Genomic DNA, 23,416 nt, shown 5'->3' with positions numbered 1-23,416 from the left:
AGGCCGGAGGGTTCATATAGAAGCAGAGATGTGTTTGCCTGATAGTCAGATCATTTCACAGTTACTGAAAGGCGGCTCCATTCTTTGCCCAATTTGCATGACTTTCCCAGGCATTTCTTCTTCTTCATTTAAGATACCATGATAGGAACAAGATTTGCATATTACTTTGACACCTCTTGAATCCAAAAGTGAGAATAGAAGAATCGTGACAACGTGATGAATTGGAGCGAGCCAAGTGAACCGACGATGTCCCTCAGTTCCGGAATGAACAACGCCCCAGAAAACGCTCTCGCCCAAACAGGCGTTGAGCGGCCTTTTAATGACTTCCCTCCCCTCGTTCGATTCGTACTTCCACGCACGCCGCTCGAGAAACTCGAGAAATCCCACGCAAACATGATGACCACACGCCGCAAACGTCCCTCGAAGCTTTACCCCCGAGGCTATGACGAGGAAGTCCGCCAAGCGTGAGTCTACCAAGACCAACACCATGAACAAATTAGGCTGACAATATCTACAGTCTCGATCGGATTGATCTCCCTGCTTTGTAAGTATCCCATACCATCCTGTGCGTTGTGTCACTCACAAGTATAGGATCACCTGCTGTGTCTGCCACAGCGCTCGCCCCCAATTTGAATACTCCTCAAACCAGCTCAGCTACCTCCGCGAGGCAATTTTTGATGAAGGCTTCGACATTATCCCGATCCAAGAGGTTGCAAAGTGTGTTACCTGTTCTCAAACCCAGGTCGTTGAGCTGAAGTGCAACCTTTGCGGTCACTATCGTGGCATTGACTACTTCTCTCGTAACCAGCGTTCCCGCGAGACCCCTGTGCGTTCTGTGCTATCCTGATTTCTGACATGTTCAATAATTGATGCTTTTGTATAGAACTGCCAGCCTTGCATGGACTACCAGATGTCAATTGACCCTGAGGCTGAGATGATTGCCATGCAAAGCATGTGTGAGGAGGGAAACAAGTCTGGCTCGCGGGCTGAGGTGGATGCAGTATTGGCATTGGTGAATGATGAACACTATATGAACGGACAACCTGGAAAACATAAATTACTGACTTAATGATTGTCCTTTTAGGCAGACCGTGACGAGAGCCTCGACGAGTACGAGAATGCTGTTTGGGCCCGTCGTAACTATATTCGCAGTGGCAGCGCCAGTGATCTCCCTGTTGGCATCCCCTCTATGCCCAAACGCTTTGCCCGCATTCCCGTGAGTTTCAGATATTCCTTATCAATATAGGGCTCGCTAACACATATATAGAGTGTCCGTCACCACATGCCGCCTCTTCCTGCACCTAAAAGGGCTCCTTCTCCCGTCCGCTGTGGCCGTACTGATGAGTCCAATGGACAGAAATTCCTGTGATCTGCTGGAGGCATATGCATCGGTTCTGAGATTTTCACCGGTTCAGTGAAATAAGCTGGCAGTTTTTCCTTTGATTTCAGATTTACTCTTTTTCTATTTTTCCATGGAGTTAGGACAATGAGATGATATGCAATCCCGTATACATTATACTTGTAAGCATAAATTACAACGATCCATGGTTGAGTCGACGGTAATGACATCGGTCCCCCACAGTAAACAAACATTCTAAATATCCGATCTGAGTCAGGCAAAACATATCAGTAGACCCTTTCATTAGTATACTATTCTTGAATATAATATTCATGATATCGGATATGGGCATTAGAATATATAGTTCAGCCCTCCGTTCTGCTGATCGGGGCCTGAACCCATCGGATCCCAACCGACGGCGATGACATACTTGGATCGCTGAAAAAGTGCCCTTTCTCCCTATGATAGGCGCGACGAAATCGTAATGAATGCAGATATCGCATGGAAGATGCATAGTAAGCTGCCGATCATGACGCTCCGATGCAAACTAGTAATATGACAGTGAAAAGTTGTTGCACTCTAATAAATTAAAGAGCGACACCATAACACAGTGTGACGTCTGAAGCACTTTCGGAGGCTGCGATCGCCACAACGTTTCACTTGCCCCCTCCCCCCACCAGCCCTGGAGCCCCTCAAATTATCCAACTTTTCTTCTTTCTAGAAATCCCAACGTCTCTTTGGCTGATTCTTGATTCCTGCGTATTCACACACTGATACACCCGGAAAGAGAGCTTACACTTCCTTTGAACCCCATGGCCTACGATGGGTACTATTCCAACCCCTACCAAACGGGACCCATGAACCCTCCAAACGACGGCTACTCGCCAAATCCTCCATACCCAACTCAATACGAAGAGCGCATCAACATGCCGCAGCCGCAGATGCCGACCGGGCCGCCAGCCCCAAACCCAGAGCTATACCCCGAACCACGATACCCAGGACAGAACCAGAACCATAACCCAGGTGCCATCAACGATGCCGTAAACTCCGCCGTCCACAACAGCGGCTCTACAGGCTATCTATCGCCAGAGGTGCTGTCCCAGATCACAGCGACAGTCATCCAGCAACTCAAATCAACCGGCCTGGACAACCTACAAGGATCACCATCAGTCCCCGGTCCACCCCCGCCCCGCTCGCAATCGCAACAACCAGCCTGGCAAACAGAGCCGTCGGTGCGCCCGCATGCTGAGTCCCCTCCTACTATGGCTGCACGGAGCAACTCTATCCCCCCATCTGTCCCTGTCTCGGGTGATAGCAAGGAGCCTTTCCAGCCATACGTTGAGCCGTACGTTGAGTCTGAGTATGGTGATAGTCGTCCCAGTCCGAAACCGTCTCCCGATCCGGCCTCTGAAAGGCGAGGCTCTATGTCGAGCCAGGAGAGTGCGCGCAGTCATCACAAAATGGAGGCTAGACCAAAGCCGCCAGATCGCGATGCTACTGTTACGGAGATGACAACTCTTGAGCGGATTTGGGGGAAGTTGTTTGAGGATGGGAAGCCTACGAACAGGCTTGGTCAGTTCTTGCGTGGTATTGCGCTTCATTTGGTACGTCCTTTTCTTTCGTTTGGTGTTTGTGCATGGGTGACTGACTTGGGCAGATTGAGGATTATCCTCCTGGAAACACTATCGTCATTGTTCCTCACAAGCTTCAGAAGTTTTACAAGGATACTCATGTTTCATCGGATTCTTACCCATGGCACGGTTAGTATCCCATACATTTTTCTGTTATCCAGATGCTGACAGTAGACGTCCAGATATTTTCGATGATCGCACATCGTCAATCTCACGCCTATTCCGCGATGTCGAGGCCGAGCATCATCTTGTACAAGACAAGCTTGGCGAACGCCCTGACATTCCAGGCCTGACGCCGAAAGGCTTCGAGAGATGGGCTACTCTAATGATCCTCGCCCATCCCGAGCGGGAATACGAGCGACTCCAAAAAGCAGTTCTCAACATGCCAATCAGCAACCCCGACGACAAGAAAGAGCGCTTCCCCAAAGAACTCCCGCGCCGCCTCTTCCCAGATATCGGTGATCTCAGGATCAGAGAAGAAATCGAAAATCAAATGATGAAGCAATGCGGCGTCGACCTCCCCGAAATCACCGACGAGGAACGCGACGAAGCCACCCGCTCAAGAAGATCCCCCACGTCAACCGCATCCTCCACAGAGCGAACTCATTCATACGAACGAGGCCGACCCCCACCTGCGAAATCATCCCCACCCGCAGCAAAACCGAGAGTAAGAACAGCCTCCACCTCCCCGGTCATGATCGACGACGAAGACGAAACTATCCACTCCGCCCCAATCGAGCGCGAACGCAAACCCTACAGAGCAACCCCAGGAGGTGGCAAAGTCTACGAAGGCCCCGGCTCAGGTTCAGGCTCAGGCTCAGGCTCAGGCTCCCAAGCCCAAAGCCACAACCACAGCGGCTCCTTTTCCACGCCCAGACAATCAGACACAAACATAAAATCCCACCCACCACCACCATCCAGAACGTCAATGCCAGACGCCTACGATCGAGACTCGCTCTATGCCCGCACGGGCTCAGGCTCAGGCCCAGGTACAACACCCGGCCGACGCTTCTCCCGTAGCTCGCGCAGCTCATCTCGAAGCGTGAACCAGCGCACTGGCGATTACAGACATTCGGAGAGTGATCTGTTAGGCCGGGACCGTGAGCGCGAGCATTTGCCACGGTATGGGGGCGTTTCGGCGCAGGATTTGCAGTACATGGAATCTCCTACTTCTGTTTCGCCAGAAGTTGATGAGCCCAGGCGGTTCTATCATCCTCGCGGAAGTAGTGCTCGTCCTGATGAGGATTATTATCGTGGTATGCTTGGCGGACAGGGTGGGGGACCTGTTCATACTCATGGGCAGGGGTATGATAAATATTATCGGTAAGAATAGTAGTAAGGGATGTTGATGTTGATAATTCATATTTGGTATTGATGTGGACATGGACATGGATAACTACTTTTCCTTTGGTCTCTTTTTCTGTTTTTATGCTTGTTTCCGGGGTCTTGCTTTTTGTCTTCATTTTTGTTATCATTTTTGTGTTTCATACTCCAGCTTGGCGTTTCATGGCAACAAAGATACCCCTTCTTTCTGGGGATTTATGTGCATGACTGATGATTTAATGTCGAGGTTTGATGTCTTGAATATTTCTGTTGATATATAATTTGTGGATAGCATCGAGCGGAAAAGTGAATTGTTCATCACAGCCCATATCCCTCTCAGACCAGATCTTCAGAGTCAAGTCATAGCACAGTATCATAAACCACAAAAGCAACTGTATACACAGCCCTGGAGTATCATTACTATCACTTATCACCCTCCCACCCAAACCTCCTCATAACCCTAACCCCATCCTCCCGACAAAAAGCCCCCTCCCTCTCTCTCTCCCCTCTCCTCCCGCTCATACCGCTTCGCAATAACCTTCGCATCCCTCTCCTCCCTCTCACGCCGTTTAACACCCCGCCTCTCAATCCTGCGCCGCTCCTCCAAGGCCCTCACATCCCCCATCTCAGCATCAACTCTATACCCCTCAACCTCGGCATCGGATAACTCCCACGGCACGGAGAGGACCTCGATCAGGAAACGTAGGCGCTCGTCTAGGAATGCCATTTCGGCGTTCGTGTCTGGAACTAGTGTGAAGCGTTCCAGGTTTATTTGCATGCTTGAGCGGAAGAGGGAGAGGGTTCCCTTTATTCGGATTGTTGTTCCTGGCTGGAGGGATGTTATGTTTATTGGATCGTTTTCTGTTGCTGTCATATGTGTTTGCTGGGGGTTGGGGTTTTGGCTGCGGTGTGGTTTTGAGGTGATGGAGAAGTTGGACCAGGGGGTTGGTTCTGGTTCTGGGTCTGCTTGGTCACTTGTGGTTTGGTTGGTGTTTCTGGTTGATATGCTGCTGTTATTGCTGTTTGCGTTTGGCTTTGGTTGGGTTTGCTGTAGGACTGCTATGTCGATTGTGGCGCCGCTGCTGTCGTCCAGCGTTAGGATTGTTCGTCGAGTTATCTCTGTTCGTGCCACTATTAGGCCTACTAGGCTAACGAAGCGGATTGGGTGGTTATTGTAGAAAAATATATTTTCGCCTAGTGGGTTGTTAGCTTTGGATTCTTTGTTTTGTGTTATTCTGATTATATAGTTCGGGGAGGGTTGTAGTAGACAGATAGATGTTGGGAAAAGAGAGCGTAATGCATATTGGATTATTCCCCATGCATAAAGCAGCGGAATCAAAGGAATTCCCATACAAAATAAGAGTGAAGTATGAACACTCAAAGTGAAAGTGAAGATATCAACTCTTAACGCTAATGCCTTATTTAAGGCGTCTCGGTCCGGCATTAGAGTACCCGTGAATAACCCAGAAATGCACAAGAACACTAGACGTGTCGATCTTCAGGGGACAAAGAAATGACCAGGATTCAAAGAAAGTCTAAAATAACCTACCAACAAACTCTTTCAATCTTCGGAGACGGTGCACATCTGCGGCACTCATCTTCACCCAGGTGAAGTGCGTTGGTGACGCTTTGAAGCAGAACGCGGGGTAGAAAGTGAGGTCCACATTATCGTCTGTTGCCATTGGATCATCTTTGTCTTGAGTGTCTTGTTTCGGGAATGTAGAGTCTGGATCTTGAGATGTTGTTGCTCATGGATGAGTTTGGACAGGAATTGAATGTTGGTTGAGGTCACGTGTTTATATATCAAGTCGCGTGGCGCGTGTTTGGTTGTAGTTCCCATATCCTCTATATTTCTATATTGTATTGGGATATATAGACACAACCACCTACAAGATGATTCCACTGTTCTGATTTTGTGCTTGATTCTACGTCATTTTCAGGCCCCAGGAAACTCTGCACCAGCTAACATGGCTAAGTACCTCCTTGCTAAACTTTTAGCAGAGATCAGGAGGAACATATTATGCAGATACTGTTGTATCTCCTCTATCAATAGAGAGAAATCTCCCCTTCCATCATCCTCTTCTTCGGATTCCTCGGAGCCTCCTCCTGCCTCCTCCTCTCCTCGGGACTAATATCATCAATATCAGTCCCCTTCTCACCAAGAGTAGCCCGAACCTCCTCCTCGCCATTCTCATGACCAGCAGTAGCAACGGTTAAAATCTCCCTTTCCAACCCAGAAACATGCTCCCACTCAATCCCCGCCTCAGTCAACATCCTACACCCCTCAGACTCACCCACAAAAGTCTCAGGCTCCTTGACCCCAAAATAAACCTTATGAACCCCCTCTCTACCCCCCTCCGTCGTCCGCGCAATGCGCTGCGCACACGGCACATTCCCAGACAGCCGTTTCCCGCACGGCTCCATCGTTACATACATGATGAGCATGCGGCCTGGCTCAGCGGGGAGGACTGTGCTGACTTGGTCATCTGGCACATTGTGTACGGCTGCGTAGTTTGAGAAACAGCATTGCTCGGCGTGTGTGTTGCCTGCTAGTTCCATTGTGTACCCCGTTGAGAGGATGCGGTCGTCTGAGAAGGTTGGGTCGTTGTCTTTGCGGGAGAGGAGGAGGGCGCCGACTCGGAAATTTGTTGGGCGTGGTGGTGATTTTTCGGCTAGGGTGAGGCACTTCTTTATGTAGGCTGTGTGAGAGGTGTTTGTCGTCATAGTGGGTGAGGCCGATTGGTAATTGATAGGTTGTTTTGTGGTGTGGGTGGGGGATGAGCGGGTAGATTATAGATTGGACTGATGTATCTTGTAAATTGAAACGTATATGCAGCTTTTAAAAGTTGAGAGGGAACAGTGGCGTTGTAGAGAGCTTCAAGTGTTCAAGGTGGGCTGGGTGTAAAGGCGGGGATTTGTGGCAAAATGACGAAATGGTCCGTCGCGTCAATCGCGTCAGCTTGAAAGGCGACGAAGACAACTACACTTGTTGATTTTTTAATGAGACGGAATCTTTGTTCCAAATATTTGGATTGAAACAATTTACTGTCACTCATTTTCAACAAAGCTTATACCCAGCTGTTGTGTGTCACTCACACTTGCAATGGCGAAAGGCGCGAAACCCGAACAACACCATGCCTCAGACGAGGAAATGCCCTCCATCGAGGAGAACCTTTACAAAATTCTCGGCGTAGCGTCAGACGCAACCCCAGAAGCGATCAAGAGCGCATACAAGAAGGGTGCATTGAGAAACCATCCCGGTAGGCATTTCCCCCAAACAAGCCCAGAAAGACAGATGAACTAACTCCATACTAGACAAGGTCAGCGAAGATGCGCGCGAAGAAGCCAATGCGAAATTCCAGCGCATCGCGCTGGCATACGGTGTCCTCTCCGACCCACGCCGACGCAACATATACGACCGCACCGGCAGCACAGATGAAGCCTTTGGAGAAGACGGCGACTTCAACTGGATGGACTTCTACCGTGAACAGCTATCAGCGATGCTCGACAAACGTGCGATCTCGGACTTCCAGAAGAAATACCAAAACTCAGACGAGGAGAAGAAGGATCTGCTTGCTGCGTATACCACGCACGAGGGCGACATGGATGGGATCTACGAGACTGTCATGCTGTCCAATGTCCTTGATGACGATGAGCGGTTCCGTGCCATTATTGATCAGGCTATTGCGGACGGAGAAGTGGAGGATTTCGAGGATTATTCCCAGGAGCCTGAGGCGAAGAAGAAGCAGCGGGTGAAGAAGGCTCAGAAGGAGGCTAAAGAGGCGGAGAAGTTGGCGAAGAAGATTGAGAATAAGAAGAAGAAGGAGGCTGCGAAGGGGTCTAAGGGCTCTGAGAGTAGTCTGGATGATCTCCAGGCTATGATTACCAAACGTCAGCAGGATCGTGGTGCTGGGTTCTTGGCTCGTCTGGAGGAGAAGTATGCGCAACCTAATGGGAGGAAGCGCGGTGTTGAGGATGAGCCTTCAGATGAGGCCTTTGCTGCTGTTGGTGCTCGGAAGCAATCTAAGGAGGGTGCAAAGCCCAAGTCGAAGAGGTCCAAGTCTTGAGGTAGTCTTGCTTTCATGTTTATGCATCATGTTTCGGCGTTCGTCTTTATCTAGGGGTTGATTGCATCAGGTTGGCATACCTAGTTTGAATTATATTTATTGCTGTTTGCTCGGTGTATTCTAGTCAATTCAAGCTGTGTATAAGAAGCAAGATAGAGTCTTTAACCGCTTAGATGTATGTACCCTCTTGGGACGCCAACTTGTGATATCTATGCAGCCACAGTGGCCGCAGCAGGAAGCCTTGCCCTGAGCTCGCGCCTTCTCCCACTTGGGGACTGATCTTTGTTCTCCCCGCAATCCCTTGCATTCTTTCTTTGACTTTGAACTCTGCAGTCAAGATGTTCGAGCAAATCCCATTTGTTTGAATGGACTATACCGTCGGCGACCGAGCTCCATCTTTATCCTCCAGTGAGCTTCCAGGGCTCATTTCTAAGGCTTCTAGCTGATAAAACGCGGATAATCCAGAACATCCCCAGCGCAATCGTCATAAAAGGACGATCTGCTCCACATTCCTCAGCGCTTGGCGTCGTTGCAGCGGCTCGATGGATTCCCCACCGGAGGCGGTACCGCTGTCGTACCACGCTGGGACTTCCCCCATATCCAACACTGAGCAACTTAAAAGCTTAGGTCGATCAACCATCTCGACAACCCCGATTGACGAGAAACCAACTGGGTTAAGCCGTGCATTGCAAAGCCTGCTGATTGCCCCGCCAAAGAATAGTGCGGGGACTTGTTCACCTAGAGCTCGCGGAATCCGCAGCCCAGTCGAGCCACTGGTCTCGTCGCCTTTGCGCATGAGTTATTCAGATATGGCGTCTGCTCCGAGCTCGCCGGAGAGGACCAGGGCCGAACCCGAGGCTCTACCCCGGAGTTCATCCGATCATGCCGTTGAGGTTGGTAGACCATCGAGCCGTCTTGGCACCGATACAGATGCGAAGTTCGAGGTTTCTGTCTCTCCTTCGGAGCAGTCACATTCCAAAAAGCGCTTCCTGCAAGCCCGCGACAAGTCCCAGGGCCGGAAGGGCATGGCAGCCATGATGTCTGGCTTAGAATCACGACTCTTCCCGAGGAGCTTTTCCCGCGGGAGAGACTCATCACGAGGTTCCATCCAGCGTGGTTCATCCCTTGACTCCAGATCCTCTACCTCACCGGAGAGGGGTCGCCCGAGCTCATCCGGGAGCCATTCTATCCATGTGGAGTCAATACAGCCTGCCCCTAACAGCTCAGGGAAGGGAAAGACAGTCCATATCCACGACCATCTGAATAAATCAGATGAAGCCTTACCCAACTCTTCTGGAAGTCTTCCTGATTATGTCAAACCGGCTGCTGTGGAGGAAAACGGGGAACGACTGGCCAAGGATGTATTTGACCGCGACAAGAATATAATTGAAAGCAGTGAGGATGAAGGCGACGACACTTCAAGTGACGATGACAGCACCAACGAAGGTATGCGAGGTCGCAGAAAGAGGGCTGATATCACATCTATCACACCCGACGACTTTGAAAAGCCGAAGAATGAAGAGCCCAAGCCGGCAGAGCGTATGTTACTGTTTCAATCATGCTGAAGGGCGATGAACTGACCACATGTTTAGAAAAAGCAAATGAGAAGACGACCGGGCCCCAAGAGAAGAAACCTCGGAAATCAGCTTTGAAAGCTGTTGTGCATCCACAGACGAGTTTCGATATCCCGACCCCTCGTATCCAGTCAGTGGCTGGTACACCTTACGGGTCCGACGATGAAGCGGAAATTGGCGACATTCACCGTGCACAGAAGCTTAGCATTTCCATGTCAGCCATTGATAATGGCGTGCACAACCGATCCATCCGAACAATTGTTCGCGGAAACTTTTCAGGCTTGTCAGATACCGGCGATGAGATCCGCCGACGCCGACGTAAGTATCTGGTCGCCACCGACTTAAGTGAAGAGTCTGTATATGCCCTCGAGTGGACCATCGGCACAGTTCTCAGGGATGGTGACACAATATTCGCCATCTACGTTATGCCCGAGGATTCTACGAGTACCTCGGCTGTGCAGGTTGGCGAGGGAGCCAAAGTGATCAAAGACGCAACAGCGGTCGTTGGCACACAGACAAAGGAAGCACAGAATTCTGGCTATGGATCCCGAACGATCCTGGGCCGTCTTGGTCCGGGAACCGCCAGCAAGGCGCATTCTGCTGATTCCCGGGCGTCATCAATAGCTGAAGCGGAACGGGTGAGGGCAGTCGAAACTGTGTCTCAGACCTGTGTAAAGCTGCTGCGGAAAACGGTGCTACAGGTTCGCATTGCCGTTGAGGTTATTCACTGCAAGAACCCGAAGTCCATGATCACTGAAGCTATCGATGAACTCGAACCGACACTTGTTATTGTGGGTGCCCGAGGTCAAAGTGCTCTGAAGGGGTAAGTCTATTCTTTCAATCGTGTCATTGCATGTTACAAACTAACACAATCTTAGTGTGCTTCTCGGCTCGTTCTCCAACTACCTACTTTCCAAATCTTCAGTGCCGGTAATGGTCGCCCGTCGAAAGCTAAAGAGGCATTCTTCCAAGGGTAGGCTCAGCAGCGCAAACGTGCGCCTTTCCAATAATTTGATTACCCCGAAGAGTCTCTCTCAAGCCAAAGTGGACTAATTGGTTATGGGCTCTCTTTTTCCTTTGGTTTCCTTTTGCTTGCATTTTCATGGATCATTATGAGACTACTAGCATCATGCTCAGCGGTTTAGGCGGTGCATCAAACCTGGGATCCTTGCTTTCTCGCTGTTAACATGTATGGATATACCCCGTTGTCATGGACCATTCTACTCTCTCGTACCGGCTATCATTCGTAGATAAGTTTAGACAACTGAAGTTTTAGCATCATGGTTTCTATCCTTTTGCCATCACGAATTCTTTCAATCTACCAATGAATATCAAATAAGTGAGGATGTGCTCTGTAAATGCCAAGAAAATACCGACGCAATCATCACGACCCACTCACCGCCCAAGCTCCCCGTCCCGTCGAGACAGCTGGAACCCCCCGTCCCACCTTTAACCTCCCCATACTACCCTTTCTTTGTTCATTATGGCCGATATGGATGACCCCCGGATGAGCTCCATCAAGCCCCGGATCCGCTACAACACCATCGGGGGAATCAATGGGCCTCTGGTCGTGTTGGACAATGTGAGACCGCCGGACCATCAACCGGGAACACCTTGCTAATGAATGTTGGGAATAGGTCAAGTTCCCCCGGTACAACGAGATTGTCAGCCTTAGATTAGCTGACGGCTCTGAAAGATCGGGCCAGGTGCTGGAAGCCAGAGGTCGGTCACCCACTTTCTGCCGTTTATACACTACCCAGAGGCTGACTGCTATCTACACAAATAGGAAACCGAGCAGTCGTTCAGGTACAGATGAGACCGCTATCCATCGCCCCTCATGTGCAAGACATTAACGCAGACTAGGTGTTCGAAGGCACTTCCGGTATCGATGTTAAGAAGACCAAAGTCGAATTTAGCGGCCACAGCTTGAAGCTGGGTGTCTCCGAGGACATGCTGGGTCGAGTCTTCGACGGTTCGGGACGTGCCATCGATAAGGGACCCAAGGTGATGGCAGAGGACTACCTTGATATCAACGGCCAGCCTATCAACCCCTACTCGCGAGTATGTGCATTACCAATATGAGTTGGAGCTCTGCTAATGGGACGCAAGGTGTACCCCGAGGAAATCATTTCCACCGGTATCTCCGCTATCGATACTATGAACTCTATTGCCCGTGGACAGAAGATTCCTATCTTCTCTGCTGCTGGTCTACCCCATGTACGTGGCCAACACCGTTAACGATGATATGATCTCTTGCTAACACACACGCAGTCGGAGATCGCTGCCCAGATCGCTCGACAGGCCAGTCTAGCGAAGCCTAGTAAGGGCATCCACGACGATCACGAGGACAACTTCTCTATCGTCTTCGCCGCCATGGGTGTTAACATGGAAACTGCTCGTTTCTTCACTCGTGACTTCGAGGAGAACGGTAGTATGGAGCGTGTCACCTTGTTCCTTAACTTGGCCAACGACCCTACTATTGAGCGTATTATTACTCCTCGTCTCGCCCTGACCACCGCCGAATACTACGCCTACCAACTTGAGAAGCACTGTCTGGTCATTATGACCGATATGTCTGCCTACTGTGATGCCCTTCGTGAGGTTTCCGCTGCCAGAGAAGAAGTCCCCGGTCGTCGTGGTTACCCCGGTTACATGTACACGGATTTGGCCACTCTCTATGAGCGTGCTGGACGAGTTGAGGGCCGCAACGGTTCCATCACGCAGATTCCCATTCTGACCATGCCTAACGATGATATCACCCACCCGATCCCCGATTTGACTGGTTACATTACCGAGGGCCAGATCTTCATTGACCGTCAGCTCGACAACCGCGGTATCTACCCGCCAATCAACGTTCTGCCATCGCTGTCACGTCTAATGAAGTCCGCCATTGGCGAGGGCCGCACCCGCAAGGACCACGGCGATGTCTCCAACCAGCTGTATGCCAAGTACGCTATCGGTCGTGATGCTGCCGCCATGAAAGCTGTCGTGGGAGAGGAAGCTCTCTCCTCGGAGGATAAGCTCTCCCTCGAATTCCTCGAGAAGTTCGAACGCACCTTCATCAGCCAGTCTGCCTATGAGTCTCGCACAATTCAGGAATCTCTCGACATCGCCTGGAACCTCCTCCGCATTTACCCCAAGGAGCTCCTTAACCGTGTGCCCAAGCGTATCCTGGACGAATTCTATGCCCGCCAGGGCCGCAAGGTCCCTAACAGGGATACGCGCGATAACTCAGACGAGAACCTTATCGACGCATGATGTGTCCGCGAGTGTTCTTGGGAGAGTGGAGGATGAAATGAAGAGAAAGCATTTTGGCGGGGCTGTATGTGTACCGTTTGTCCGTGTCGACTGCATATAGTCCTTTCTTGTTCCTGTTTCTGTTCTTGTTGCGGCTACTTATTTTGCTCTGCGGTCATACTACTTGATTCTTGCTGTCTTCTTTGGTCTGGTAAAGCATTATACAATATCGAACCATATTTCTGAGGCCTTGTGCTTGAAGAAGGAATCGACTACGGTAGAATAGGTCTATGTAATAGAGGTAGGATATGAGCTTCCTGTCGTAAATGTCAATTTTGTAGCGAGAAACAGGAACTATTGACCTTCTGTCGAAAGCCATGGAGGTATTTCCTTGACTGGGACACCAAACCCAGATCTACAATGCTACGTGATAACAAGAAGGAACATGACGTCTAAAAAGGGGGTATCAATTCTTATTTTATGTGTGTAGAAATGTACGAGGATGACCCCCAGAGTAACCGAGAAAAGACTGGAGTAATCGAGAAGTAACCAAAAAAAAAAAAAAAAAAAAAAGACTGCAAGCCGAATGAAAACGCTTTTCCGAAACGTATGAGCCCAAACGAAGGCAAATCAAGTGATGCAATTCGACCAGAAAAGGGGAAATGCGAAGAAACGACTAGCCAGGGATGAAAGGCTTAGAAGCGCAGATCCCAGCCGATCTTAGGTCCCAGCCGGGGAAGCTCGTCAGCAACCTGCTGGACATCCTTGTCACCACGTCCACTCAAGTTGAGGACGATGTCATGACCCTTGCCCATGGTCTTGGCCAACTGCATGACACCCCAAACGGCGTGGGATGATTCCAGCGCAGGGATAATACCCTCGTGCTGAGCAAGAGCGCGGAAACCCTCGAGGGCCTGGCTGTCGTCGGCAGCGATGAAGGTGGCACGGTCCGAGTCCTTCCAGTTGGACAGCTCGGGGCCGACACCGGGGTAGTCAAGACCAGCAGAGATGGAGTGCGTCTCAGAAATTTGGCCGTGCTCGTTCTGGAGAACGTAGGTACGCACACCGTGCAGGACACCGTGAGAACCACCGGAAAGGGTGGCGGAGTGACGTCCAGTGTCAACTCCATCACCGGCAGCCTCGACACCAACCAACTTAACGCTAGGGTCGTTCTGGAAGGGGTAGAACATTCCAACGGCGTTGGAGCCACCACCAACACAGGCAACAACGGCGTCGGGAAGCTTTCCAAGTTCAGCCTTCATCTGCTCCTTAGTCTCGTTTCCAATAACGGACTGGAAGGTGCGGACGATGGTGGGGAAGGGGTGAGGTCCGATAGCAGAGCCGATGATGTAGTGGGTGGTATCGAGTTCGACAACCCAGGCGCGGAGTGCCTCGTTGACGGCGTCGCGCAGAGTGCGGCTACCAGCCTCGACAGCGACAACGGAAGCACCGAGGAGCTTCATACGGAACACGTTGAGACCCTGGCGACGAACATCTTCGGCGCCCATAAAGACGGTACATTTCATGCCGAACTTGGCACAGACAGTAGCGGTGGCGACACCGTGCTGACCAGCGCCAGTCTCGGCGATGATGCGGGTCTTACCCAGGCGACGAGCGATCAGAATCTGGCCAAGGGCGTTGTTGATTTTGTGACTACCAGTGTGGTTGAGATCCTCACGCTTCAACCAGATGTTGGCACCACCGACGTGGTCAGTCAAACGCTGGGCGATGTGGAGACTGCTAGGGCGGCCCATGTAGGGGTAGTATGAGCGGAACTCCTCCCAGAACTTGGGGTCATTGTTGGCAGTATCGAATCCGCGCTCAAGCTCGGCCAAACAGTCCATCAAGGACTCAGGAACGTACTGCCCGCCGAACTCACCAAATCGAGAAGGCTGGGCGGAGGGATTCTTGGTCACGTTAAGGGCCTCAAGCTGGTCAGCAAGACCAGGGCCGGAAGGAGTATCGGCATCGCTGATAACCTTGGTGGGCTTGGCCTCCGCTGAGGGCTGAGCCTTCTGGATAGCCTCGATGACGTTGATCTCGTGGGTAAGGGCACCCTGAGCATCACGCTCGCGCTTGCGTCCAGTGACGCTGGAGAGGTACTCCTCAGCGGCCTTGGCGGCCTGACCAGCAGGGGCCTGGCCAACGACGGTGATAATCTGGCTGCCAATAACAACACCCTCCGCCTCATCCTGGACGGACAAGAAGTGCTCACGGGTGCTGACACCGAAGCCCAATGCGGCGGGGACATTACCAGAGTATTCGTGGACACGGCTTAAGAGTTCAGGGATGTTGGCGCTCAGTGAGCCGGTGGCACCGGTGACACCCATACGGGAAACGACGTAGATGAAGGAGTCGGCAATCTTGCAAAGCAGGCGCATGCGGGAGTCGGAGGTGGCAGGAGCGATAAGCGGAACGTATGACAGACTGATAGAGAATTAGCTTTCTGTGATGGAGAACAAATGATAGAATTATCCAAACTTACCCAGCGCTTGCGCAAAGGTCACGGAAACGAACAGCCTCCTCTGGGGGCAGATCGACCATGATGAAACCATTGACACCAGCTTCTTTGCAATCATTGAGCATGCGCTCCTCTCCGTACCGCAGAACAGGGTTGTAGTAGCCCATAAGAAGGAGGGGGTCTTCAAGCCTCGGCTGCGAGCAGTGCGGACAAGCTGCAGGACGGTAGTGAGAGTAACGCCATTCTCAAGGGCCTTTGTGTTAGCAGTCTGAATAGTGGGGCCGTCGGCAATGGGGTCTGTGAAGGGAATTCCGAGCTCAATGATGTCTATATTTCAATCTCGTCAGTGAATTGTTCCGGTGCCACCGGGATTGGGATAACAGTACCAGCACCGCCGTTCTCGAGTCCGAGCATAATGTCAACGGCCTCCTCGACTGTGGGGTATCCGGCAGTGATGTAAGCGACAAGGGCAGCACGCTTCTGCTCCTTGCACTTGGCAAAGGTCTGCTTAATGTGGTCCATGGCTGAGCAGTGTGAAGGATGTGGGGTTAAAGAAAGTAGAGATAAAAGAATGGGGAAGGCCAGTGGTGGCTATCAATCCCGTGGTTTGTGCGGTGTAGTGTGTGGGTATGGGATACGAATGTTGAATTGAGAACAATTGACGTTGTCAAAGAATCAAGGGACGCTCTATGAGTCAATTGCCATTGCCATTTTCGATGCGGTGCCCCTCGGTCACGTGTGATAAGATATTGAGTCATCTGGTTGTCACGTGCTACCACGTGAAACATTCGACCCTATCACGTGCTGTCTTTGTATTGACAATCAACCATTGATCAATAGTTTATAATGGCCAACTGAGCTAAATAAGAATCTCTTCAGTCCAATATTTATGCGCTTTATACCTTGATTTTGTTTGGGGGAATTCCATGACTTTGGGAAACGCCTTGACAGCCCACGATAATCAATATATATAATCATAGAACGAACCATCTACCGCAGAGAGATCTTTTCTCAACATAAATACCCGAGCGTAATGCTAAGATGAAAGACACGGTTGCCTTCCATCTCATGTATAGCATCCACTGCCGGTAAAGGCGTCTAGCTAGTTGGCAACTACAACGAGTGCATTCCGATCCAACTCAGCCTTTCATATGATGAGTTCATTTCAAGTCCCATTGTAGTTCAATACTACGACGGACGCCACTCTGTTAATTTTGACAGGAAGTCGAGTTTTCATACCCACATATATGTTTACAGAAAGCGAATCGCACATTCTCGTCAACACCTTGAACACAAGTTACCCGATATATCTCCAAGGCTATGTCTTGCCTTGAAAGATTTGAATGCATTGAAGCGCCCTGGCTTTCAGATATGCAGAAATAATCAGTATAAAGTAAAGAGCCCCCGTTTTTACAAACAATATAGGTCAACAAACATCATAGACTTGTTTTGTAAGCTCGGACGTTCGGCCAATACGTCAGTGAGCCTCGGTTATCGATAAAGAAACATCCCCGCACGCCCCAACTCAAGCTCTACTTCAACGCAACTCATAGAACATATCCAATTTACCGCAAATACACAAACAAAATGTCCAAAGCAATCTTCATTTCCTCAATTGATGGCAAGCCCGGCAAGCCAGGTCAAGTATACTACCCACTCTCATTGCGGGCTGTGCCTAAGCCATCCCCGCAAGGGGGTGAACTGCTAGTCAAATTGACCGCCGCATCACTGAACCACCGCGACCTCTTTCTCCGCCAACACCTGTACCCGGGCGTAACCTTCGACGTGCCCCTTCTAGCAGACGGAGTGGGTGTCGTTGTCGGCGCCGGACCGGACGTCCCCAGTCCAGAGAAATGGCAGGGCAAGCGCGTGATTCTCAACCCCGGTACTGGCTGGAAGGATTCGCCTGACGGGCCCGAGGAGGCGACTGGGTATCGGATTATGGGTGGCACAAAGGTTTATGATAAGGGGACCTTACAAGAATATCTTGCTATTGAGTATTCTGAGGTTGAGGAGGCGCCGGAGCATCTTTCTGATGCTGAGGCCGCTGCCCTCCCTTTGACTGGATTGACTGGTTGGAGGGCTTTGATTACCAAGGCCGGGGAGAGGAACTCTGGGGATGGGGCTGCTGTTTTGATTACTGGGATTGGAGGTGGTGTTGCGTTAATGGCGCTTCGGTTTGCGGTTGCGAGGGGTGCGCATGTCTTTGTGACGAGCTCGAGTCAGGAGAAGATTCGGAAGGCTGTTGAGTTGGGTGCGACCGGTGGTGTTAGCTACAAGGAGGAGGGCTGGGAGAAGAAGCTGCTTGGTATGCTTCCGGCTGGAAAGAAGAATTTTGATGCGATCATTGATGGCGCTGGTGGTGATTCTATTGAGAAGTCTGTCAAGTTGCTTAAGGTGAGTGCCACGATGGGATGTTATCACTGTATTCATGGGCGTAATACTTACTTTGACAGGCTGGCGGTGTCCTTTCGATCTACGGAATGACGGTTTCTCCCAAGATGCCGTTTACGATGTCTGCTGTTCTCAAGAACATCGACGTCCGTGGTTCCACAATGGGCTCTCGCAAGGAGTTTAAGGAGATGATTGAGTTTGTGAATGCTAAGAAGATTCACCCCGTGGTGTCTCGGGTGCTGCAAACTGAGTTGGATGACCTGTCTGCTATCGACGGGCTGTTCGAAGACATGAAGCAAGGCACACAGTTTGGTAAACTGGTGATTGACTTCAGCAAGTCCACCGGCAGCAAGCTGTGATGATAATGACCCCTTATGAATGCATGATGTCTGTCAATACATATGGAATGTAATGCTTTGGTAGGAACGACGGTGGCAGTGGTGCCTTCCAGATACGCAGCAATGAGCACATAAGATTTGCACCTCTTTATCTTCATGCACTTGTCACTCGTATTGTATCATCTTCTATCCAATCCAAAAAGCACTCATTCCACTCATTGTATAGCCCTTCCACTCATTGCCACTCTTCGATTATGTCAAAACGACAGCCGTCTCGTTCCGTTTCACGGGGTAATGGCCTGCCTCTCGTGTCGGACCCGATCCGCTCTGTCCAAGAAGCTGCTTGGGATGACGATGATTACCAGGTATGCAAAGCAATCCCGGTGGGATGCATCCCAACTGACAGCCTGATGCAGTCCGTCGACGCCACTCACTATGCCCTAAAAACCGTCAACAAACACATCGAACGACGCCTATCGAAGCTGCAAGCTAACACTACGCGCCTGAAGCGTGAGCTGTGGCTGCTTCAGCGACACATCAAGGAGTTCCGCCACCCTCTCTTCGAAAACTGGGAAGCCGACATGCTCACACGGCTGATCGAGGTTGCACACGCCCATCAGCACCGAAAGCTACCGTGCGGCGTTGTGCTCGGACAGTCGAGCTTTGCGGAACGTGAGAACCTCACGCATGCTTTCAGTATTGCGGCGAAGGGGATCCGTCAGAACACGCTTCAGAAGCTTGGTCTCTCCGAGAAGTATCATCAGGCCCTGCAGCGATATCCAGAGGTCAGTCACTGTCGTGCTCATCTTGATTGAACTTATCTGGTGCAAGCCTTGCTCTAACGTGAACCAGGTTGCTCCATATCGAAGCACGAATCCTTTCCAGACAGAGTTGGCATTCGCCAAGTGGCTGGTCGAGGAACAGGAGAACAGACCAGAATTGTATACATTTTGGTCCAAGCTTTTCCCTGTCTGCTACGACCGCAGCGTCCAACAGAGTGCTTCCATCTTCTGAATCACCTCATTCTCATGCTGTTTCTGTTTATAGAGCACTACGAAAGGGGGTGGACACATTGGCTTGATGCTCGCACAAGCACGGTCTCACTGTCTAACTCCGTCTGCTATTGGTCTGTTCCTGGTCCGGATTTCTACGTCGACCAGTGCGGTCATTGTGTCTCATTTCAGCTTGCCATGTACAAGCCTATTCTTATCCGACCAGAATGTGGACTCCATTGACGCTCAACTCTATGCCTTTTTTTATCCTCTTGGCCCGGAAAACAGCTAAGAATCAGAGACAACCCTAATCAAGCCACAAACTAACTAAGTAGACGATCATCCAACTAGTCAGCCCACAAGCTCATCCACATATCAAAAGATTACCACCGTAGCATCGAATGCAAAGGCAAAGCCAGAAAATAAAACCACTTATTCACCGCTAGATATCAGATCTCACCACATCCACAGCGGAATACATGTACGGCGTACGATTCGCGCAACATATTCCAATCAGCCCCAGGCCTGTGCAGTACCCAAAGAAGAAAACAACCCATCACTCTGGTCTGACAACCCGTAAACTTCCCGCAACTTCCCGCATCTGCACACATTTGCAACCTGGAATCCCAATCACCGGCCCGAAGTGCCATCTACTACTGTATACTCCATATTCCCCGTTCGACATTAAAGTTTCCCATCTCGCTAATAATAGCTCCCCTCTTACTGAGACAGCCTAAGCGATATATACCCTGCATGGGACGATTGGACTTGGCACTCGGCCAGCGCTCCTCTCAATGGGCGGATCAACCTCATGGAGCGGATATCAGGGTCCGTCCCCCCGAGTTGCCGACCGGCTATGTTCCGAAGTCCTTGGTTTTTTTTTTTTTGCTTACGCTCTCTTAGTTTGCTTTGGTGTCTTAACTATAAACAATTTTGTGCTCCGGTCGCGTTGCTACTGTACTGTGCACTGGGCACTATGTCCATTTTTTATTCAATTACCGGGGATCCATTACTATTAACTCGTTCTTTTTCATGTAGGTCACGGTAGAAGCTTTTTTTAGGTAATGCATTGCTGAAGACGGGTGTGTGATGGGGATATTGATTCATCTATTGACCTCTTTTTCTCAAAGCTAATCCACTACACTATATGTCATGTACAAACAGCTTCACCGGAGTACTAATAATCAACAAATAGAAAAATCGGTTTACAGCGTTGCCTGTACCAAACCACTCGCACGTGTACCATAGTTAGAGAGCTGAAGTCCACGACATAGACAAAGTTAGGCCCATAGCAAGCCAATGTGCAATTCCTGTACTCTGTAAAGCAGAGCAGAGTATCCAGGAAAAAACTTTACCGAGGCTCCCCAAAATGGCTGCTGCCTAGCTTGGCACACCCAAAGAGGAAGAATGCCTTGGCACCAGCGTAAATAAGAAGCCAATTGGGTCAAGTGCACCAAAGAACAAAAAGGAAGGAAAAAGTGGGTAAAGGTATGGAGACTCATGTCGAACTTGTGAAGTTAGCTTCTTTGATAGCGTCGAATCCGACCAGTCTTGTGTACGGAGTACCGGGACATGGATGATGGGGTCACATCCGGAAGACTGGGGCGTGCTATACGTGCGCCTATAACAGTACAGGAACTTGCGAGGTGGATGGGGTATAGTGGGGTTTCGTTTAGCACGGTGTGCTAATGTACTAATCCTGGATAATGCGCTAGCTTAATATGCCAAACGCTGCTAACTGGCTCGCACTAACAATTCTCGGAGGTTCTTTGGGTTCCGATATCCGACCGAGGTGGGTGCTGATTGGTTGGGGTTATGGAGATATACTTAAGTGTTCCGTGTGATATTCTTATCCAGCTTTAAGTTCGGGATGGGAGCGTTGGAATAGACGGGTTGAGAGATAAACTTGGATTGTACCGGTTTATTACATGTTTGTGGTGGTTTGGGCGGGTTCAATCTGAAACGGTCGTACTTTGCGCGATGGTTTCAAGGTCTGTTGATCTGTTGATCAGAGCCGATCCTATCATGAGATCAGGGTTGGTTATCGATTTGACATTAGTCTATGCTTTTGTCCGGTAAAATAGTCGGGTAAATTTAGGTAGGTTTGAGATTCGGGTGGCTGATATGCGTATATATGTATCCATGTTTTGGCAACCACAACTTATCACAACGTTGGGAGTATGGTTTTTAGGAATGCCATATATCTCAAATTATTCACTGCCACTGTAAGATCGCATTTAATTCTGCAAACTCATCTACTTATCCGATCCGGATCCGCTAGCTTCTTAACCGAACCAGATCGTCATGTTTCACAAGAAGACCGAAGATCTCTGTCTCACAGCCCCTGAATTATGAACACCTACAAAATCCCCAGGTACAAGTGCTGTATATCCGGAAGATCAAGGTAGCGAGCACGCACTAAAAGAAACGGAGCACGGATCCAAGCCGGTACAATATCAACAACAGAATTGCTCCGTTTCCCCAGCCTTCACCAAGGCCCCAACAATAAAAGCCATAGCCCCATACTGTACTCCGTAGCGGCAGAAATGCGAGGCCGGTACCGAGCTGAAACAACCAAGGAGAAGATGAGTGGCTCCAAATCAAAACGCGGGAAGAGGCATCGGTGATCCTGCGCAGGAGACATCAAGACCACTGCTCTAACAGGTTATGCGGCATTCATTTTCTCCCAGATTCTTCTTTTTACCCCGCCGAAGCGCAGAGTCTGCGTATGCTGGCGGGGACATATCCCGAGACCCCAGCCAGTGACCTGGTAGATACAGGATTTGACCGCAAGTCTGCAGCGTCGATCGCGAAATCTGCGTGTGCTTCTCTGATATGATTATCATAAGCGCAATCAGTGGTCCCGCTGAACAAGGTTGCTACCGAAGAGCTGATGGCTCTGCTTTGGTTTCTGGCAAGTACCGTCTTCTGCTTGGTGGGTGTGTGTGTGTTTTGGACTCTGTACTTCGTACCGACCGACGAGTTAGGTCACACCTTGGTCATATCATATAGTGCCACCGGGGCGTAGATGCCAGAGACGTGAGACTATTGCAGTAGCATTGGCACCGTTGAACTGAAAATTACCTTTTCCGCGGACCGCGCAGATTTCTCGACGCTAAGCATAGTGGGAAGGAGTAGCTCCGAATTTTTCACCTCTAGCGTGAAAGGATTGTTTACCCCGAGAAGCGCATTTTGGCCCCTCAGTTTCGCATTGAGCAGATCATCGTTAGCGCTTTAGTGCAAAACCGGTGAATTTACACGCTTTTGAGTGGCTGACTAGGATGGGGTTAATATGGAATACAGTTCATATCTTCCCGCGTTCGATGGAAGGATTTTTGACGAATGAGGAGACTTATCGATATAGTAGCAAATAAGATCGTGATTAAGACTCCGAGATGATGCGGTGAGTTGTTCCCCAGAGATCAATACACACCAACTTGTTTTCCCCGACCCAAAATAACCGTTCCAAGATGTCAAAGTACTGAGCGGGGCCACATTCCTCCGAGCTATGGCTAAGGGATCCTTTCTCGGCATTGGGGAAAACCAAGGAAGACAACAGGCAACAAAGAGACAGGAAAAAGAACCGAGGATCGCTACCGTTTGCGCAACCCTCAATAAACTCGAAGCCGAAACACAAAATGTAAGGGTCTATAATTGACGAACCTAGGGCGCAAAGAGAGCATGTTCTTGGTCTGGTTTCACAATGAGAGTTTCCTCCGATCCGTGCACCAATCCTAACCCGTGGGCAAAGGGAGATCCTTGCTGAGAGGCCCTGGCATCTATGTCTTGCCCTTCACTCCTTCACTCCCCTTGGGAAGATCAAGAGGTCAATCAATAATAGTGGCCGAACCCGTGCTCGATATGCAGGGTGGCTCCACAGCTAGACAGGCACGACAGACAGGAGACAGGCACAGGCACGAGCGACAATATTATTACCTACAGGGTACAGTACCCGATAACACTTGCATATGCATGGGGAGAAATCGATATAGTTCCCAAAACCGTAAAGTCAAAACCCAAAAACCAACAGTTCAGAGACATCTGAACTGGGTTACGATGT

At 50.2% G+C, this 23,416-nt stretch overlaps 10 protein-coding genes across 10 annotated transcripts; 7 read left to right on the top strand and 3 right to left on the bottom strand.

The window, feature by feature from the left end:
- Window positions 1-246: 246 nt before the first annotated feature.
- On the top strand, window positions 247-1,369 carry N7446_006850 (uncharacterized protein; the record flags this gene model as incomplete). The annotated part of the gene is made up of 6 exons (XM_058515597.1): window positions 247-464; window positions 518-544; window positions 592-826; window positions 884-1,012; window positions 1,085-1,216; window positions 1,268-1,369. 6 exons carry the CDS (start codon window positions 247-249, stop codon window positions 1,367-1,369), a joined length of 843 nt encoding a protein of 280 aa, XP_058372775.1.
- Window positions 1,370-2,151: 782 nt separating this feature from the next.
- Window positions 2,152-4,297, top strand: N7446_006849 (uncharacterized protein; the record flags this gene model as incomplete). Its single annotated transcript, XM_058515596.1, has 3 exons — window positions 2,152-2,943; window positions 2,997-3,099; window positions 3,153-4,297. 3 exons carry the CDS (start codon window positions 2,152-2,154, stop codon window positions 4,295-4,297), a joined length of 2,040 nt encoding a protein of 679 aa, XP_058372774.1.
- A 456-nt stretch (window positions 4,298-4,753) lies between these two features.
- Window positions 4,754-6,056, bottom strand: N7446_006848 (OB-fold domain-containing protein; the record flags this gene model as incomplete). Its single annotated transcript, XM_058515595.1, has 2 exons — window positions 5,843-6,056; window positions 4,754-5,487 (listed from the first exon to the last, which is right to left on the bottom strand). The coding sequence occupies exons 1-2, from the start codon at window positions 5,973-5,975 to the stop codon at window positions 4,754-4,756; spliced, it is 867 nt and encodes a 288-aa protein (XP_058372773.1). The 5' UTR covers window positions 5,976-6,056.
- Window positions 6,057-6,339: 283 nt separating this feature from the next.
- On the bottom strand, window positions 6,340-7,017 carry N7446_006847 (putative DRAP deaminase; the record flags this gene model as incomplete). Its single annotated transcript, XM_058515594.1, has 1 exon — window positions 6,340-7,017. One exon carries the CDS (start codon window positions 7,015-7,017, stop codon window positions 6,340-6,342), a length of 678 nt encoding a protein of 225 aa, XP_058372772.1.
- A 256-nt stretch (window positions 7,018-7,273) lies between these two features.
- Window positions 7,274-8,360, top strand: N7446_006846 (DnaJ domain protein; the record flags this gene model as incomplete). The annotated part of the gene is made up of 2 exons (XM_058515593.1): window positions 7,274-7,553; window positions 7,609-8,360. Exons 1-2 carry the CDS (start codon window positions 7,397-7,399, stop codon window positions 8,358-8,360), a joined length of 909 nt encoding a protein of 302 aa, XP_058372771.1. The 5' UTR covers window positions 7,274-7,396.
- A 542-nt stretch (window positions 8,361-8,902) lies between these two features.
- On the top strand, window positions 8,903-11,210 carry N7446_006845 (universal stress protein family domain protein; the record flags this gene model as incomplete). Its single annotated transcript, XM_058515592.1, has 3 exons — window positions 8,903-9,899; window positions 9,953-10,757; window positions 10,813-11,210. 3 exons carry the CDS (start codon window positions 8,903-8,905, stop codon window positions 10,985-10,987), a joined length of 1,977 nt encoding a protein of 658 aa, XP_058372770.1. The 3' UTR covers window positions 10,988-11,210.
- Window positions 11,211-11,417: 207 nt separating this feature from the next.
- On the top strand, window positions 11,418-13,192 carry N7446_006844 (H(+)-transporting V1 sector ATPase subunit B; the record flags this gene model as incomplete). Its single annotated transcript, XM_058515591.1, has 6 exons — window positions 11,418-11,516; window positions 11,572-11,656; window positions 11,721-11,740; window positions 11,798-11,995; window positions 12,044-12,151; window positions 12,206-13,192. The coding sequence occupies 6 exons, from the start codon at window positions 11,418-11,420 to the stop codon at window positions 13,190-13,192; spliced, it is 1,497 nt and encodes a 498-aa protein (XP_058372769.1).
- Window positions 13,193-13,588: 396 nt separating this feature from the next.
- On the bottom strand, window positions 13,589-16,312 carry trpB (tryptophan synthase TRP5). Its single transcript, XM_058515590.1, has 3 exons — window positions 16,019-16,312; window positions 15,653-15,959; window positions 13,589-15,598 (listed from the first exon to the last, which is right to left on the bottom strand). Exons 1-3 carry the CDS (start codon window positions 16,152-16,154, stop codon window positions 13,867-13,869), a joined length of 2,175 nt encoding a protein of 724 aa, XP_058372768.1. The 5' UTR covers window positions 16,155-16,312; the 3' UTR covers window positions 13,589-13,866.
- A 907-nt stretch (window positions 16,313-17,219) lies between these two features.
- N7446_006842 (putative alcohol dehydrogenase) lies at window positions 17,220-18,385 on the top strand (the record flags this gene model as incomplete). The annotated part of the gene is made up of 2 exons (XM_058515589.1): window positions 17,220-18,029; window positions 18,089-18,385. The coding sequence occupies 2 exons, from the start codon at window positions 17,220-17,222 to the stop codon at window positions 18,383-18,385; spliced, it is 1,107 nt and encodes a 368-aa protein (XP_058372767.1).
- Window positions 18,386-18,618: 233 nt separating this feature from the next.
- On the top strand, window positions 18,619-19,378 carry N7446_006841 (uncharacterized protein; the record flags this gene model as incomplete). Its single annotated transcript, XM_058515588.1, has 3 exons — window positions 18,619-18,729; window positions 18,781-19,149; window positions 19,217-19,378. The coding sequence occupies 3 exons, from the start codon at window positions 18,619-18,621 to the stop codon at window positions 19,376-19,378; spliced, it is 642 nt and encodes a 213-aa protein (XP_058372766.1).
- Between the last annotated feature and the right edge of the window lie 4,038 nt (window positions 19,379-23,416).

The sequence above is a fragment of the Penicillium canescens genome, assembly GCF_028828765.1.
Source record: "Penicillium canescens strain IBT 15451 chromosome Unknown utg000004l_segment0_segment0, whole genome shotgun sequence".
NCBI classification, from domain to species: Eukaryota; Fungi; Ascomycota; class Eurotiomycetes; order Eurotiales; family Aspergillaceae; genus Penicillium; species Penicillium canescens.
The sequence above is the reverse complement of the archived record's forward strand: the minus strand, read 5'-3'. Positions and strand labels throughout refer to the sequence as shown.

What these genes read in the sequence shown, in the direction of transcription:
- trpB (XM_058515590.1), bottom strand. Translation starts at nt 16,154, where the DNA reads ATGGACCACATTAAGCAGACCTTTGCCAAGTGCAAGGAGCAGAAGCGT. An exon ending in ACTCGAGAACGGCGGTGCTG is followed by an intron (nt 15,960 to 16,018) that starts GTACTGTTATCC and finishes ATTGAAATATAG; the next exon opens with ACATCATTGAGCTCGGAATT. An exon ending in TTTGCGCAAGCGCTGGGTAA is followed by an intron (nt 15,599 to 15,652) that starts GTTTGGATAATT and finishes ATTCTCTATCAG; the next exon opens with TCTGTCATACGTTCCGCTTA.